Below are 12,731 nucleotides of genomic sequence, written 5' to 3'. Positions count from 1 at the left end.
TCAAAGTGTGGGGTCTGGGTGTCCTCCCCCAGGGTTATTTTGTGCGTCAAAGACTTCATTTCCTGCATTCAATATATAGCAGTAAGGGGGCTTTCACATCAGGGACCTAAGCTGTCTGAAGTGAAAGTTCTGTCACAAAACGATGTTGTTGCGTATCATTGCACATTTTTAAGTTGGTATATGGAAATCCTGGAGCTTTCTTAGTAGGTATACTGCGTATACCTGCGTATCACGTAGACTACACCACTGATATACATACATATACAGTGTATATACACAGCCCTGTATAGAGCCCATTGGGCTGGTGTTGACAGTTGGAATGACTAATAAAGAAACTACACCCACGCCTACACACACTGACACATCATATTCATAATTCTAGCTCTTGGGAAAACACTGAGCACTAAAAATCTCTTATTTTGAGACGTGAATGCGTCCAGTAACACCCATGCTCTCGGTGTAATCTGATCTCCAATTGGGAAATAAATTGTTCCATGGTTTCAGATTCTGACAGCAGCGATATAATGATGCAGCAACCCCGCCTACTCCCCTCCATCAGCAATTATTATAAATCATAGTCACCAGTGACATTTATAGTATACTCCACATTATTGTATTACTTAACAATTTCTGCACATTAGGAGATCCAGTGCCAGTGGTAGCATTTGGATTTGTTGTTGGATTTTGCAAACCAATATGCCCAAACCTACAAAAAGTAACTCATCAAAAAGGAGTGCATAAGACACACATTAAGAAGAAACTGCAAAATGAATTCATAATTAATAGTAAGTTATAGCAGTTAGTTAATTTATTTAAGTTCTCAAAACTATCTCAAACAAACAAATGCCAAACTCAGTTTATTTGAAGTCCCAGGCTATAAAAATATATTCTAGTGGGACCCAAAACTACACAGAACTTGGACACACACACACACACACACACACACACACACACACACACACACACACACACACACACACACACATTTATTAGGAGAGAGAGTCTTCCCTTCTTCGGTTTCCTGTGTGTGCGTGTGTGTGTGCGTGTGCGTGTGTGCGTGTCAGAGTGTGTGTGCGGATGGTTCAGCAGTGAGTCTCCAGCTGCTGAGCGGAGTGGAGCGCACTGCTCAGCGGACTCGTCCCCCTCGTTCCTCGGCGGGTTTCCTCTATACCTTTCCCGTTAAGGAGAGTCTTTGGACAGCAGGACACAGAACCATGGAGGCACAGCGCGGCCCTTTATCTGTCCGGGGAGCTATATCTTTCTTGTTCCTCACTGTGCTGCTGGAGAACGGGACTCTCGGTGAGTTGCGCATTTCCTAAACTTTAACAAGGCTGTGTTTGTTCATCGCTACGAGCCCACTACACTCCTCTCTCACTCTCAGTCTCACTGTATTTGGACCAAACGTGGACTCTGTAGTTGTAATGGGCCTGGGGAACGTGACGCAGAGCCGAGACACAGCCAGGACAACAGGTGACTCACCCAGCGGCCGATCCACTGCTCAGCTCTGCTTCAGTGTTCACGGCGCGCTCCCACGCTAGATACCTGCTGCTAACAAGTGTTGTTCCACACAGAGTACACACGAGAAATGTCTTTTCCACGTAGAGACAACCTTTCATCCATAACACCAGCTAGAGGACTCTTCCCTCCATAACATCTGATCAGATTGGACAACTTCATGGTTCTGTTAGGTAGAATCTTTTCACCAATCTTTTCATTTTCAGTGCAAAGCTCGATTTGAATATCTTTAAAAGTTGTTTCTAAAAACATTATATCAAATGTTTATATTAAGTGCAAAATCATTTCCTTGTAAAGATATATTGTCCTGCATCTCCAGTATCTTCTGCTGAACTTCTTACACACATGACAAATGCACTTGTCTTGTGCACCATTTTAGACAATTGTCCTTATATTTGGTATCTTTGTAAATGTTTGGTTTCCACTTGAATTTAAAAAAACAGGTTTGCATAATGTTACGCTGCACAGTGTTAGTTTGTATTGAATGTCCCATGTTAGCTAGTTCCTCAGTTCCTGCGTAATCATAGTGAAAAAGGGTTCTTCCGGGCAATGTGTTTAAGTCTCCTTTTCTCACTTTCCCTCCTTTACACTGTAGTCTCATGTGTTACAAGTGGCAAGTTAAGAGACTTGGCCACTTTCCATCTGTCATACCAAACACCTCCCATTTCAGTCAACCACAGGAACGTCCCCACGCTTGTTGACAGGTGGGTGGATTGAACACAGCATGACTATGACAAGCACAGTTCTGCCTTTATTTGCTGTGGATGCACACATCATGTGTTGTCTCCATTCTCCTTCCCTTCTCCCCTCTTCTTCTTCCCCCTCTCTATGCTATTTGTTCCTGCCCTCCTCCCACGGTGGGGCCTATTTTGAACCTGGAAATCCCACATACCAGAAGGGCTGTGTGGCCCTGTTGCATTGTATGTATCACAAATAGACATGCACACCAACACACATGCATATGCACAAGAAGACATGCACAAACTTCCACCCACATGCCCCCATGCTGCCTAACATACACATTAAAACACACACTCCCTGTTCCTCTGCCTTCTCCAGAGCAGCTCAGCCGGAGGAAGTTGCTCCCCACTCTTCCAGCACCGAGTAGCCTGACATTGGTTATCCAAACACCAGGCCGGACTCTGTTGTTTTTTATCTTTTCCTTCTTTGTTTGCTTTCAATTGATGTCGATAACCATCCGCTCAGTGGGCTGTCACAGGAAGGTTCCTTTTTCCTTCCTTTCTAGGGAATCTTAGTGTCTGGGCAGAGGCCACTGGGTGCTTGTACATTCCCCACCCCTCATGCTGAGCCAAGATAGGGTCGGACACAAGCTGTTGTGAAGGTGGCAATCAAAAATCTAGGCTGAAAGGGGAACAGGAGGCTGTTTGAAAGCGGAACCGTATAAATATAATAGTTTAAACACAGAGATTGTCTTTTGGGCGATTCATTGACTTACAGTATGTGTGTTATTGAAGCTGTTTGAGAGAGCCATTCTTACTGTGGGAGATAGTTTGAGTGTGTGGCGCATGTTCATGCCCGACTTTGTTCACTCTGACTTTATTTTGGCTTCAGTGTGTAGAAGAGAAGAGGAGGGAAGGGTCACCCACTTTAACCTCACTGAAGTGTCTCACTTTGATTTTGACCATATTAGTCGACTTCCCCTCGCGCTCTCCACTCTCGACTCGCTTCACTGACTCCCGGGTCAAAAAAAAGAAGAATGGCTGGAGGTGGAGGTGGCGGAGGGGGAGAGGGAACCAGAGAAAGTCAAGGGAGGAAGATAAAGGAGTGAGGAATGAGAGGATTGTGGGCAGGTTGAAGGGAGGTGGATGAAGAGGGAGTTGAGGTGGAGGATAACTTTCATGGGCAGAGGCAGAGAGCTGAGCCGCCTGCTGCAGCAGTCATGTAGCCCTGCGCAGCCTCTTGCCAGTTGTCCCCCCTCATTTCAGTGACAGGACTAGACCCAAAAGAGGAAGGATTCTTAATTCAGACATATTTTTATTGCATTGCTCCAGCGAGTGAGTCCATGGGGCAAATGTCTGTGATTACTCCACATTTTAATTGGGATATGTTGTGAGTAAATTCTGAATCTGCAAGGTTCTCTGTCAGGTAAATATAATAGTACAATGTTGCCCTCTAAGTAGTAGGAGTAAGTAGGAGTACACAGTAAGTCAGGAGTAGGCTATACAATGGGATTGCATATTAAGTGCTTTGGGGTCCTTGTGTAAGTCATTTTGGGGTACAATGGTTCTGGAGAAAGCTACAAGCAGCAAAACCACAGGCCAAGCAAATCAACTACAATCAACAGGGACTGTGTGCTAGCACTGTGCAACACGTGTGGCTAATGCTATCTGCAATACTTCCAATATGAGGGCGCATTTACAGAGACATCACGCCAGTGTGTCCGCTGACAGCACAAGGAAGAGAAAGTCAGGTACAACTGAGCAACTCCTTCTCCCCGCAGCGTTTGAACAGCCTCTCCATGCAGATTCACAACATTGAGGGGTTTATAACCAAAGGTGTGCAGTTGTGGAGGATGCAGGTTTGAGCATGTGATCAAAGTAACGTTACTTGACGCTATAATATCTGCCGAAATTTTAGCAACAAGTAAACCAAACTGTATTTTCCTTGCAGAGAAACATGAAGATAGAATGATCAGAGCAGTGTGTATACTGTGTGTTTGGGTTATGTTGCACTTAATGTGTTTTGTTTTTTAATAACATAGTGGCACTTTTACTTTTGATGAAAAAAATCAGTGGCAGCAACATCAACTGTGTATGAAGGAGATGAATCAGCTGATTAATGGTGACAGTGAGGCAAAGACATCAGCAGCTGACTGCGTGTCGATTCATTTCATCAGTAACTTCATCACTCAGTGACAGAGAGCTTTGTGTTTATAGGGCTATATAGGTATCGATTAAGTACTCTATTGGTATTGGTATCCCTTTAAGAGTACTCTCAGTCCCTCCAGGATTTCGCGATGTCGCGATCGCAACAATTCACGCAAATTCAACCAATCACCGTGAATTTGATGCGACTCACAATTTTGACCAATCACTGCAACGTTTCCGCAAATTTGACCAATAACCGGAGTTTCCCGCAACTTCAACCAATCCCAGCAGTCCCACGTGCCAGACTTTGTATCAGTATGTGACTCTGAGAGCCAGTGACCAAGCGGGAGTGAGAACGGGTTGACGTAACACACGCATGTCGCCAAATTCATTTCCTTGTTTCTGATTTGAAGACGAGACGTGTGTGACTCGAACATCTCACATTTACCAACAAAACGTACAGCAAAAGACTTTTCAGACCATCCTGCCAACCTGTATACACTTTAACATCAATGTACGCTGTAACGTTTTCACTCTAAAGTCGCTGAAAGCTGGTGCTATTTTAATCATGTCGGCTCTCTGCGGCGGGCGGGGCTGCTGCTCAGTTCCCCCTGCGACTGACGCTCTCTCACACACACACACACACACACACACACACACACACACACACACACACACACACACACACACACACACACACACACATTGGATGCAGGAAAAAGGAAATGAGACGACATTTGATTACCTAAATTGAGGACAGCTACGCTCATTATTGTAAGTGCAATGATAAGTTAAAGGCCAGAATAGGAAATTAATTAACAATGTGGAGGGACTGGATAATGCCACAAGACATCAATGAGGTTTTTCAGATATGGAGAGGAGCAGCAGTAAAACAGTATCAGGCCAGCAGCCGCTTTGCTGTCACTCACATTTCGGTGTTGAAAACTTTCAGTATTTAACCATGTTTTACAATGTCGATAAATAGAAAATAATTAGTTGGATTTTGATGTCTTTGCGGGCTCTTTTGAGTTAATTATAGAGTACGAGACCCCCTGTACTCGCATCCCGAAATAACCCCACAATTCAGATCATGATTCAGATATCGTTAAATCATGGTTGACATCACATTATCCCTAGTAGCGAGCCTTGGCCACTTTCAACCAGGCAGAAGAGCACATACATATAACATAAAAACAGAAATCTCTGAACAGCTGGTGCTCATGTATAGGCCCATCACTCATAGTGAAGAGTGACACTGACCTATACTACGCCTGCCTGCTGTGCACATTTGAGCAGTGTGGGGAAGTCTTTCCTGTATATGGGTGATAAACTGCAGTCCAGTTTCCTGTCTCTCCTCCCATCCACTGTGAGCTCACATCCTCAGTGGATTTCTAAACCACTGAGGATGTGAGGAGCAGGGGGTGTATTTCAGCTGTTTGCTTTTAAATGACAGGGAGTTTTAATGCTGATAAGCATAATTCTGCTTTACGTAAGCTCCAGAAAACAAAGTTTGCATTGGAATTGGCTTTTGCGTTTCAGGACATATATTTCCTATTGTTCAGATGAGTTAGAGTACAGTGGATGTGATGAATAATGATTTTCATGTTACAGGCAAGGAGGACAAAATGTCAGTAGGCCTACACCAACCTAAATATTTCAGGTTAAGATGCACATACGTAGGAACAGTTTGACATTTTGGGAAATTTGCTAATTCAGAGTTGCCCAGAGTTTTAGGAGAAGATTGATTCCACTCTCGGACATAAGTTTGGTATCAATCTTCTCATCTAACTCTCGGCAACAGTTTAGAGTTATACATGGGTATGGTTTATTGATATTTTGAAGAGTGTCCGATCCACAGCTTCCACAGTGATAGAAAACTTTAATTGCTTCAAGTGCTTTTTTGTCATTTTGTAAAGTAGACACTTGTCTTCACCTTCTTTGGTGCTAAAAAGTGAAACATAGTATTTATCAAGGCTATTCATTGGTCTGCCAGCCAGCCAGAAGCAGCCACAGTAGCATGAGTTTCCTCCTGCAGGGACAGGAACACAAAGAAATCTCACATTTCAATTACAGCCCCTTGAGGAGCCATCAGGAGCACAGTAAATGACAGTCCACACTTTCCTCCTCCACTTTCCTGTGGCACACTGAGGTCACTTGTGTTTTCATACTATAATTCCTGCACAGGGACTAGCAGCAGGAAAAAGTGCAGTCGTAATAAAAGAGAAAGTCAAAGCGCTTTAGCAGCCGGAACAATGAGCCACATACCACCACAGACCTTCAGGCACACTTAGCCTTTAACTTTCTGGCCCAGCACAATCTGCTGCAACTTCAAAGTAAAGGACGTAAAGTTGCAGCCTTGAACTGTCAGATCGACAGCGCTGTTATTTCATTATTTACCTACTGTTTTTTTGTCTTGACACTTTGAAACGAATGCCCCTTCTTCTCAGTGTCATAACTGAGTCACATTTCACATGATAGCAGATTCTCATAGAAATGTCAGGTATTTATACCCCTGAACACACTGTCTATTATTCATGAACAAATATTTGCTGTGGTAAAAAAACTGTAGACATATAGGTGGAAACAACCAAAACAACAACAACAGCAGTACACGTCTTTAGCACTGTAATGGATGACAAGCTGATCCCTGAGCCTCATTTGCATGCTGTGTGTAGAAAAGCCCATCAGCCCATGCATTTTTATTGTAACCATCAAATTCATAATGAAAATCTGTTATTCCTGTTATTGAGTCAGTCCTCACATTCCCCCTTTGTCAGCTGGTTACTTACACAAAAAAATAGAAACAGATTGCAGGTTATCGTCAAAGTGTGCAGCAGAGTTACAGGCAGGACTTTGAATGGCCTTCCTCATGTGAACAGGGTTATAGTACAACGTATATACTATAGTATAGTAATATAGACACGTACTGTACAATAGAGACAACAATATACATATTAGCACATATCAACATAATATACAAAATACAAATAAGACATAATATCAAGACAAGTACACATGGAGTGGGATGTAGAGTTCAAAAAGTAATAGTGCAAAGTAGTGTGCAAGATGCATATTGGAATGGTAAGAATGTAATGTGTACAGAAGTGAGTGAGTGGCCAAAGTGGGGATGACCCCTCTTATCCGCAGTTCAGTAGAGTGATTGGGTTAGGGTTAGGGTTATTGCTCTGAAGAAGGCTCAGTCGGTCCTGGCTGATCATAGCCAGCCCGCCCAAGGAGTTCAAGTTGCTTCGGTCTGGCTGCAGATACAATCTGCCAAGATGCAGGACAAATAGACTGAAGAACTCTTCTGTCCCTGCTGCCATTTAAAAAAAACAAAAAAAAACATCATGTGAGCTATTAGTTGTATTTATTGCTTATTTTTTTAAGTTTGTCTGATGGTTATGTGGTTACTGCTTGCTGTGCAACAAATTCTCCCACAGGGATCCTTGATGTGCTCTTAATGAGTAATCAATGATCAAAACAGCGTGCAATAAAGATTAATCAACACCATAACGGAATGACTGAGCTCAATGACTGCACAGTGCAACTCATTCACATGCATTCAGTCTGCTGCACTAAATCAGCAGGTTTTATTTGTCTCTGAGGTTGGGTGGGTGTTACACTCTGTCCTGCCCCACACTAGACTCTGTGTGACGGAATGTGTCTTGGAAGTATATTAACTGCTTTATGCACACAAAGACACACATCCACTCGTATTAACATACTATACACTTCAGCAGTGTAGTCTTTGAGGAGAATGTGTAGAGATTGACGAAATGAGGGAGAGTAATGATAATTCATGCGAGTCAAACCCTCTCTGGTCGGCTTTCACAGTTCAGCTCTGGAGACATGCTCAATTGATTTAGCGATAGCACAGACTGCACTGCATGCAGTTGTTTTGTCTCTGTCTTGGATGTCAGACGTGTGAGGGCTGCTGTTGTTTAACCCTTCATCGTGGTGAAGTGGTTATATGTCGTATCAGACCTCCTCTGTCCTGACTCTATCTGTAGAGAGTCTTTTAAGGATGTGTGGGTATGTTCTTTAGCTGCATCTTTGTTATCTGAACGCTTTAATTGAACCGTGTGACTCTGATGATAATAACTAAAGTCATCTCTGTAGTGTAGTGTACTGCAGTTCAGCTGACCAAAACCAAACTCGGTTAGTTCCGTCTATGGCAACCAGTAATGGAGCATAGCATTAGTTTAGAGTTGTGTTTGTGTTAACTGATGGCAACGGCTGCTTCATTCATGCTTCATTCACTGGCTCATTCACTGGCTCTGTTGCTATCAGCTGACAAGTCATGTCCAGTCGTGTCCATGCTCTTGTACGGCATGGCCATTAAACAGTAACTTGACACTTCTCATAATTACTCTGCTGATAGGCTCCCTCCACCACCTCACAACTAAGATTGATGACTATATCATGTAGTTGACAATGTAATATTTCCTTGATCACAGTGTTGTTTGTGCTTTAATCACTAGTCCTGCAATACAGGAATGTCTGAAATATGTCACCTAGGTAAGTTAGTAAGTACAATGTATTTATAGAGTGCTTTTCACAGATAAAAATCACAAAGTGCTTAAACATACAAATGATAGATATTAAAATGTACACAAAGTAATACATAAAAGACAAAGTGCAGACAGGTTAACCAAAAACCAGTTTAATAAGGTAGGTCATTTAGGGATTTTTAAAAGAATCCCCAGAAACAGCAGAGCGTAAGGTAAGGGAGGAGGCAGAGTGTTCCAAAGTCTCGGTGCTACTGACTGGAAAGCTCGATCACCACGGGTCCTAAGCAGGGTGGAGGACAGTTAATAGAAGTAACATATTAGAGCTTAGAGGACGCGCTGTCAAATAAGGCTGCAGTAGGTCGGCCACATACGCAGGTGACTGGAACTTCTTTCCATCTCGTGGTTGTTTTTGTTGTTTTAACAGCAATTTACTGGTGAAGTAAGTTATTGTTAAAGTTAAAGTTATTTTTAGTAAAAAAAAATTATAAATCATTTAATTTTGACCATATGGCCTTAGCAATAAACAAGCCGTTGTTGCAAACACTATTTCCCACAAGACCAAGACCTTCACCGGTTAAAGCAATACTATGTAACTTTTCCTACTTCGGTCACCCTACAGATTACAGCCGCGCGAGCTGTAGTTCTAATGAGACAACCTGTAGGGGGAATGAAGAGGGAAAAGTTACATAGTGTTGCTTTAAATGCTACAGCTTAACAGACTGAGGTCCAGTAAGTGGCAGGCTAGAAGACGAGATATGGAGGGCCGCACTGCTACATGATGGATAAGAGAGAAGCAGTTGTAACTCACGGTGATGTCTAATTAAAAAAAATAACAGCGATGCAGCAATGTGCTGGGAACATTTAATTTGACCTTTTTGGATATTAACAAATGAATTGTTCCAAATCACACAGGTTCACATTGAAGTAGCTAGTGCTGTATATAGTCATTGATTTTAGAAAATCAACAGTATGAACATGAACACATTTCTCTTTTTCAGAAAGACCAAAGAAAGAAACTTTCAATTTGTAATTGCATCAAGCTAAAGAAGCCAATGGAACAGCTGCAAGGTGGGGCGTCAACAGGACTTGAAGCTGGAAGGAATTCAGTGTACTGCTCAGTGAAGCTGAACCAGGGCAGACGCTGAAGGAGGGTTTCTTCAGCTCTGAAACCACCCTTCTGCACCACAACGCCTTGGATACACAGAGATCCAACCACCTTATTTGACCTTTTTAGATGCATAAAGAGGCATATTTAAGCTGTGTAACCTTCATGCTAACACAGGTTAACATGGATTACCTGGGTGTCTTACACAGCCTTACTAGGCCATACATCAGGGGGTTTGGAGTCAGAGAGACAGGTCTGAACAGGTCATGGAGCCCAGGGAGGGCACAGAGGCTTAGAGGAATGACGGGGTTAAGATTGTACTGATTACACTGCCAGCCAGTGTACCACATGCAACACCTTCCAACCAAACAGGGTGATGATATCAAACAGTGTAACTGTATCTGTGGGCTGAGTAGTCCTTTAATATTAGGCTCAGGAAAATAAATGCTGATTTAAGCTATAACCTGTCAAACATGAAAAGTGCCTGTCTATAATTAGCCTTGTTTGTCATGTTTTTGGGGAGCTTGTGAATCATTTATCGGATGGATTTGACGTTCACGGTTGACAGATTTGTACATTCACCTCTTCCTTCCAGGAAGTCACAGCCTCACTCCACATCCTGTCTTTAATGTTTTAATGAGTTAAAAAAGATGGAACTTGATGTATTAATTCTTTCAGGAAATCCTTTTGCATAGTTGTATTTGAAGGTATTTGTCCGTGAGGTTTTGGGTTATGTATCTAAAGTGGTTTGATGTAAGAAATGGCTGTACCTTGGCTCAGCCTGTCTATTGATTCAGCTGTGGTTGTCTGTGTTGGTGGGTCAGTGTGGTTTCCTTTGGCAAATCCAGCACATTTGAGGTGGTTGATGTAATCACCTGCAGTGCATCCCACTGGAGGTCTTTCATTGGTTGTGGTTGTCTGTGTTGACAGTTGTGTGATGTACAGTATGTATTTTACAGTGCCATGTGTACCAGGTTCAATCTTTCCCTTTATTTATTTGCAGCAGGAATTGTCACTGATTTGTTGAGCAAGTTGCACAAAACTTCCAACCAATAAGCAACTTAGTGTACAACTTAGGTACCAGGCTGGGGACTTGGACTTGAATCAGAATGAAGTCACTAAAAGGAAGTTGTGAGACTTGACTTGTCTGAAAGACTTAAAGCTCCAATATGTAATATATTTACTGTAATAAATCCAAAAATGACCCCAATGTGTAATCAGATATTAAGGAAAAAACTATATCCTTATAAGAATGAATTTATTCAATACATCTCACAGTTATGTGATACTTGCAATGATAGTGTACAATGAAGAAAGTTCCCAAAACATATGTAGTGTCCCAAAAGGAAAGGATCATCCTCTGGATGTGCTAATCATGTTTAATGACAATGTCTTCATTAGATTTTGTTGTTTCCTGTGCATCACCTGAAATATTAGGCTTCATCATCTGGGGACCATGCATATCCACAACACATTTCATTGTTGCTTGCTGTGAACCAAAGACCAACACTGCCATTGTTTTGTGCTGCAACATTGAAAAGTTACCAAACACGTGATGGGCATACTATTTCTGTCATGTAGCAGTTCTGTCAATACATGTGTTTGATAACTATTTGTTGCATAATTTATTCATTAATTTACCAACGTTGTTCTGCTTCAAGCCAGAGCAAGAATTCTGCACACTCCGAGAGCTGCCATTAGAGGTTGCAGTGTTTTCAGTGTGAAGCCAACCTGATGGAGATGTTTCTGTCTTCTGCAGGTATGCCCCCTTTTTTCCCTACGAAGCAGCTTTGTAAGTTCTGTGATGTGGAGCCTTCCTCCTGCAATGGTACAGGAACCTGCATGACCAACTGCTCCATCACATCCATCTGTGCGGACATCAATGAGGTCTGTGTCTCTATCTGGTAGGTACCTTAGAGCACAGTGCTGCCTTTGGCTCTTACATATCATTTACTAGATAACTATAGATAGCTTTAATGTATACAGTTTTAATCATTACGTCTCCGTCTGTCTGTCTCTTAGGAGGAAGAATGAGACCGGCTTCTCCATTGAAACTCTGTGTCATGACCCGTCTGAGCCTCTCTATGGAGTTCTGCTGGATGACTACAACAGCTCCACCTGTGTGATGAAGGAGAAGAACACGACGAGTGGGATGGCTCACTTCTGCTCCTGTACTGATGAGGATGAGTGTAACGACAACCTCGTATTCTCCCCCAGTGAGTATATATAGGGGTCACTCCCAGAGAATTATCTCTGCAGTTCCCCTCCCCGGCTCTATTGAGCACTGTAGCATCTTTCAGCTGTCTCTCTTCTGGGCAAGTCTCACTGCTCTCATCAGTCTCCAACAACAGCACGAAGATATTTGATATATTTTCATTTAAAAAAAAAAAGAAGCTTAGTAATTTTCTAAAATGCTGGCAAATGTAGGTTTTGTTAAAAGTGAGTGAAACAGGAGGACATAGCATCTTTGTTGAGGACTATTTTCAGTGGTGGATGAATCCACATGTGGTGTTATTGTGAGTATTAGTGTCAGCAGGATGGTGTGTGTGTGTGTGTGTGTGTGTGTGTGTGTGTGTGTGTGTGTATGTGTGTGCTTATGGTGATGAAGGAACAGCAGAGGCTCACTGATGGTTTTTATGATCCATCAAGACTTGTTAGGAGATACATTCACAGCTGGTTTTGGCCTTTTTGTGAGATTTGTTAACAATAAGAAACATATAAAATATGCCAGCCTCATCCTTTGAAGACATGTTTGTCTATGTATATGGCTGC

General features: G+C 42.4%; 1 protein-coding gene across 1 annotated transcript in view; it reads left to right on the top strand.

Annotated features, from left to right (window-relative positions):
* Window positions 1–1,025: 1,025 nt before the first annotated feature.
* tgfbr2b (transforming growth factor beta receptor 2b) overlaps window positions 1,026–12,731 on the top strand; it is a 57,135-nt gene continuing 45,429 nt past the window's right edge. The window contains exons 1-3 of the mRNA XM_031322834.2: window positions 1,026–1,299; window positions 11,719–11,863; window positions 11,982–12,175. Coding sequence (XP_031178694.1) covers window positions 1,215–1,299; window positions 11,719–11,863; window positions 11,982–12,175 — 424 coding nt within the window. The 5' untranslated portion in view covers window positions 1,026–1,214. The remainder of the gene's footprint in view (window positions 1,300–11,718; window positions 11,864–11,981; window positions 12,176–12,731) is intronic.

Source organism: Sander lucioperca, chromosome 10 (assembly GCF_008315115.2).
Source record: "Sander lucioperca isolate FBNREF2018 chromosome 10, SLUC_FBN_1.2, whole genome shotgun sequence".
Classification (NCBI taxonomy): domain Eukaryota; kingdom Metazoa; phylum Chordata; class Actinopteri; order Perciformes; family Percidae; genus Sander; species Sander lucioperca.
Note: the sequence above shows the minus strand (reverse complement) of the source record. Positions and strands in the feature narration are given on the sequence as shown.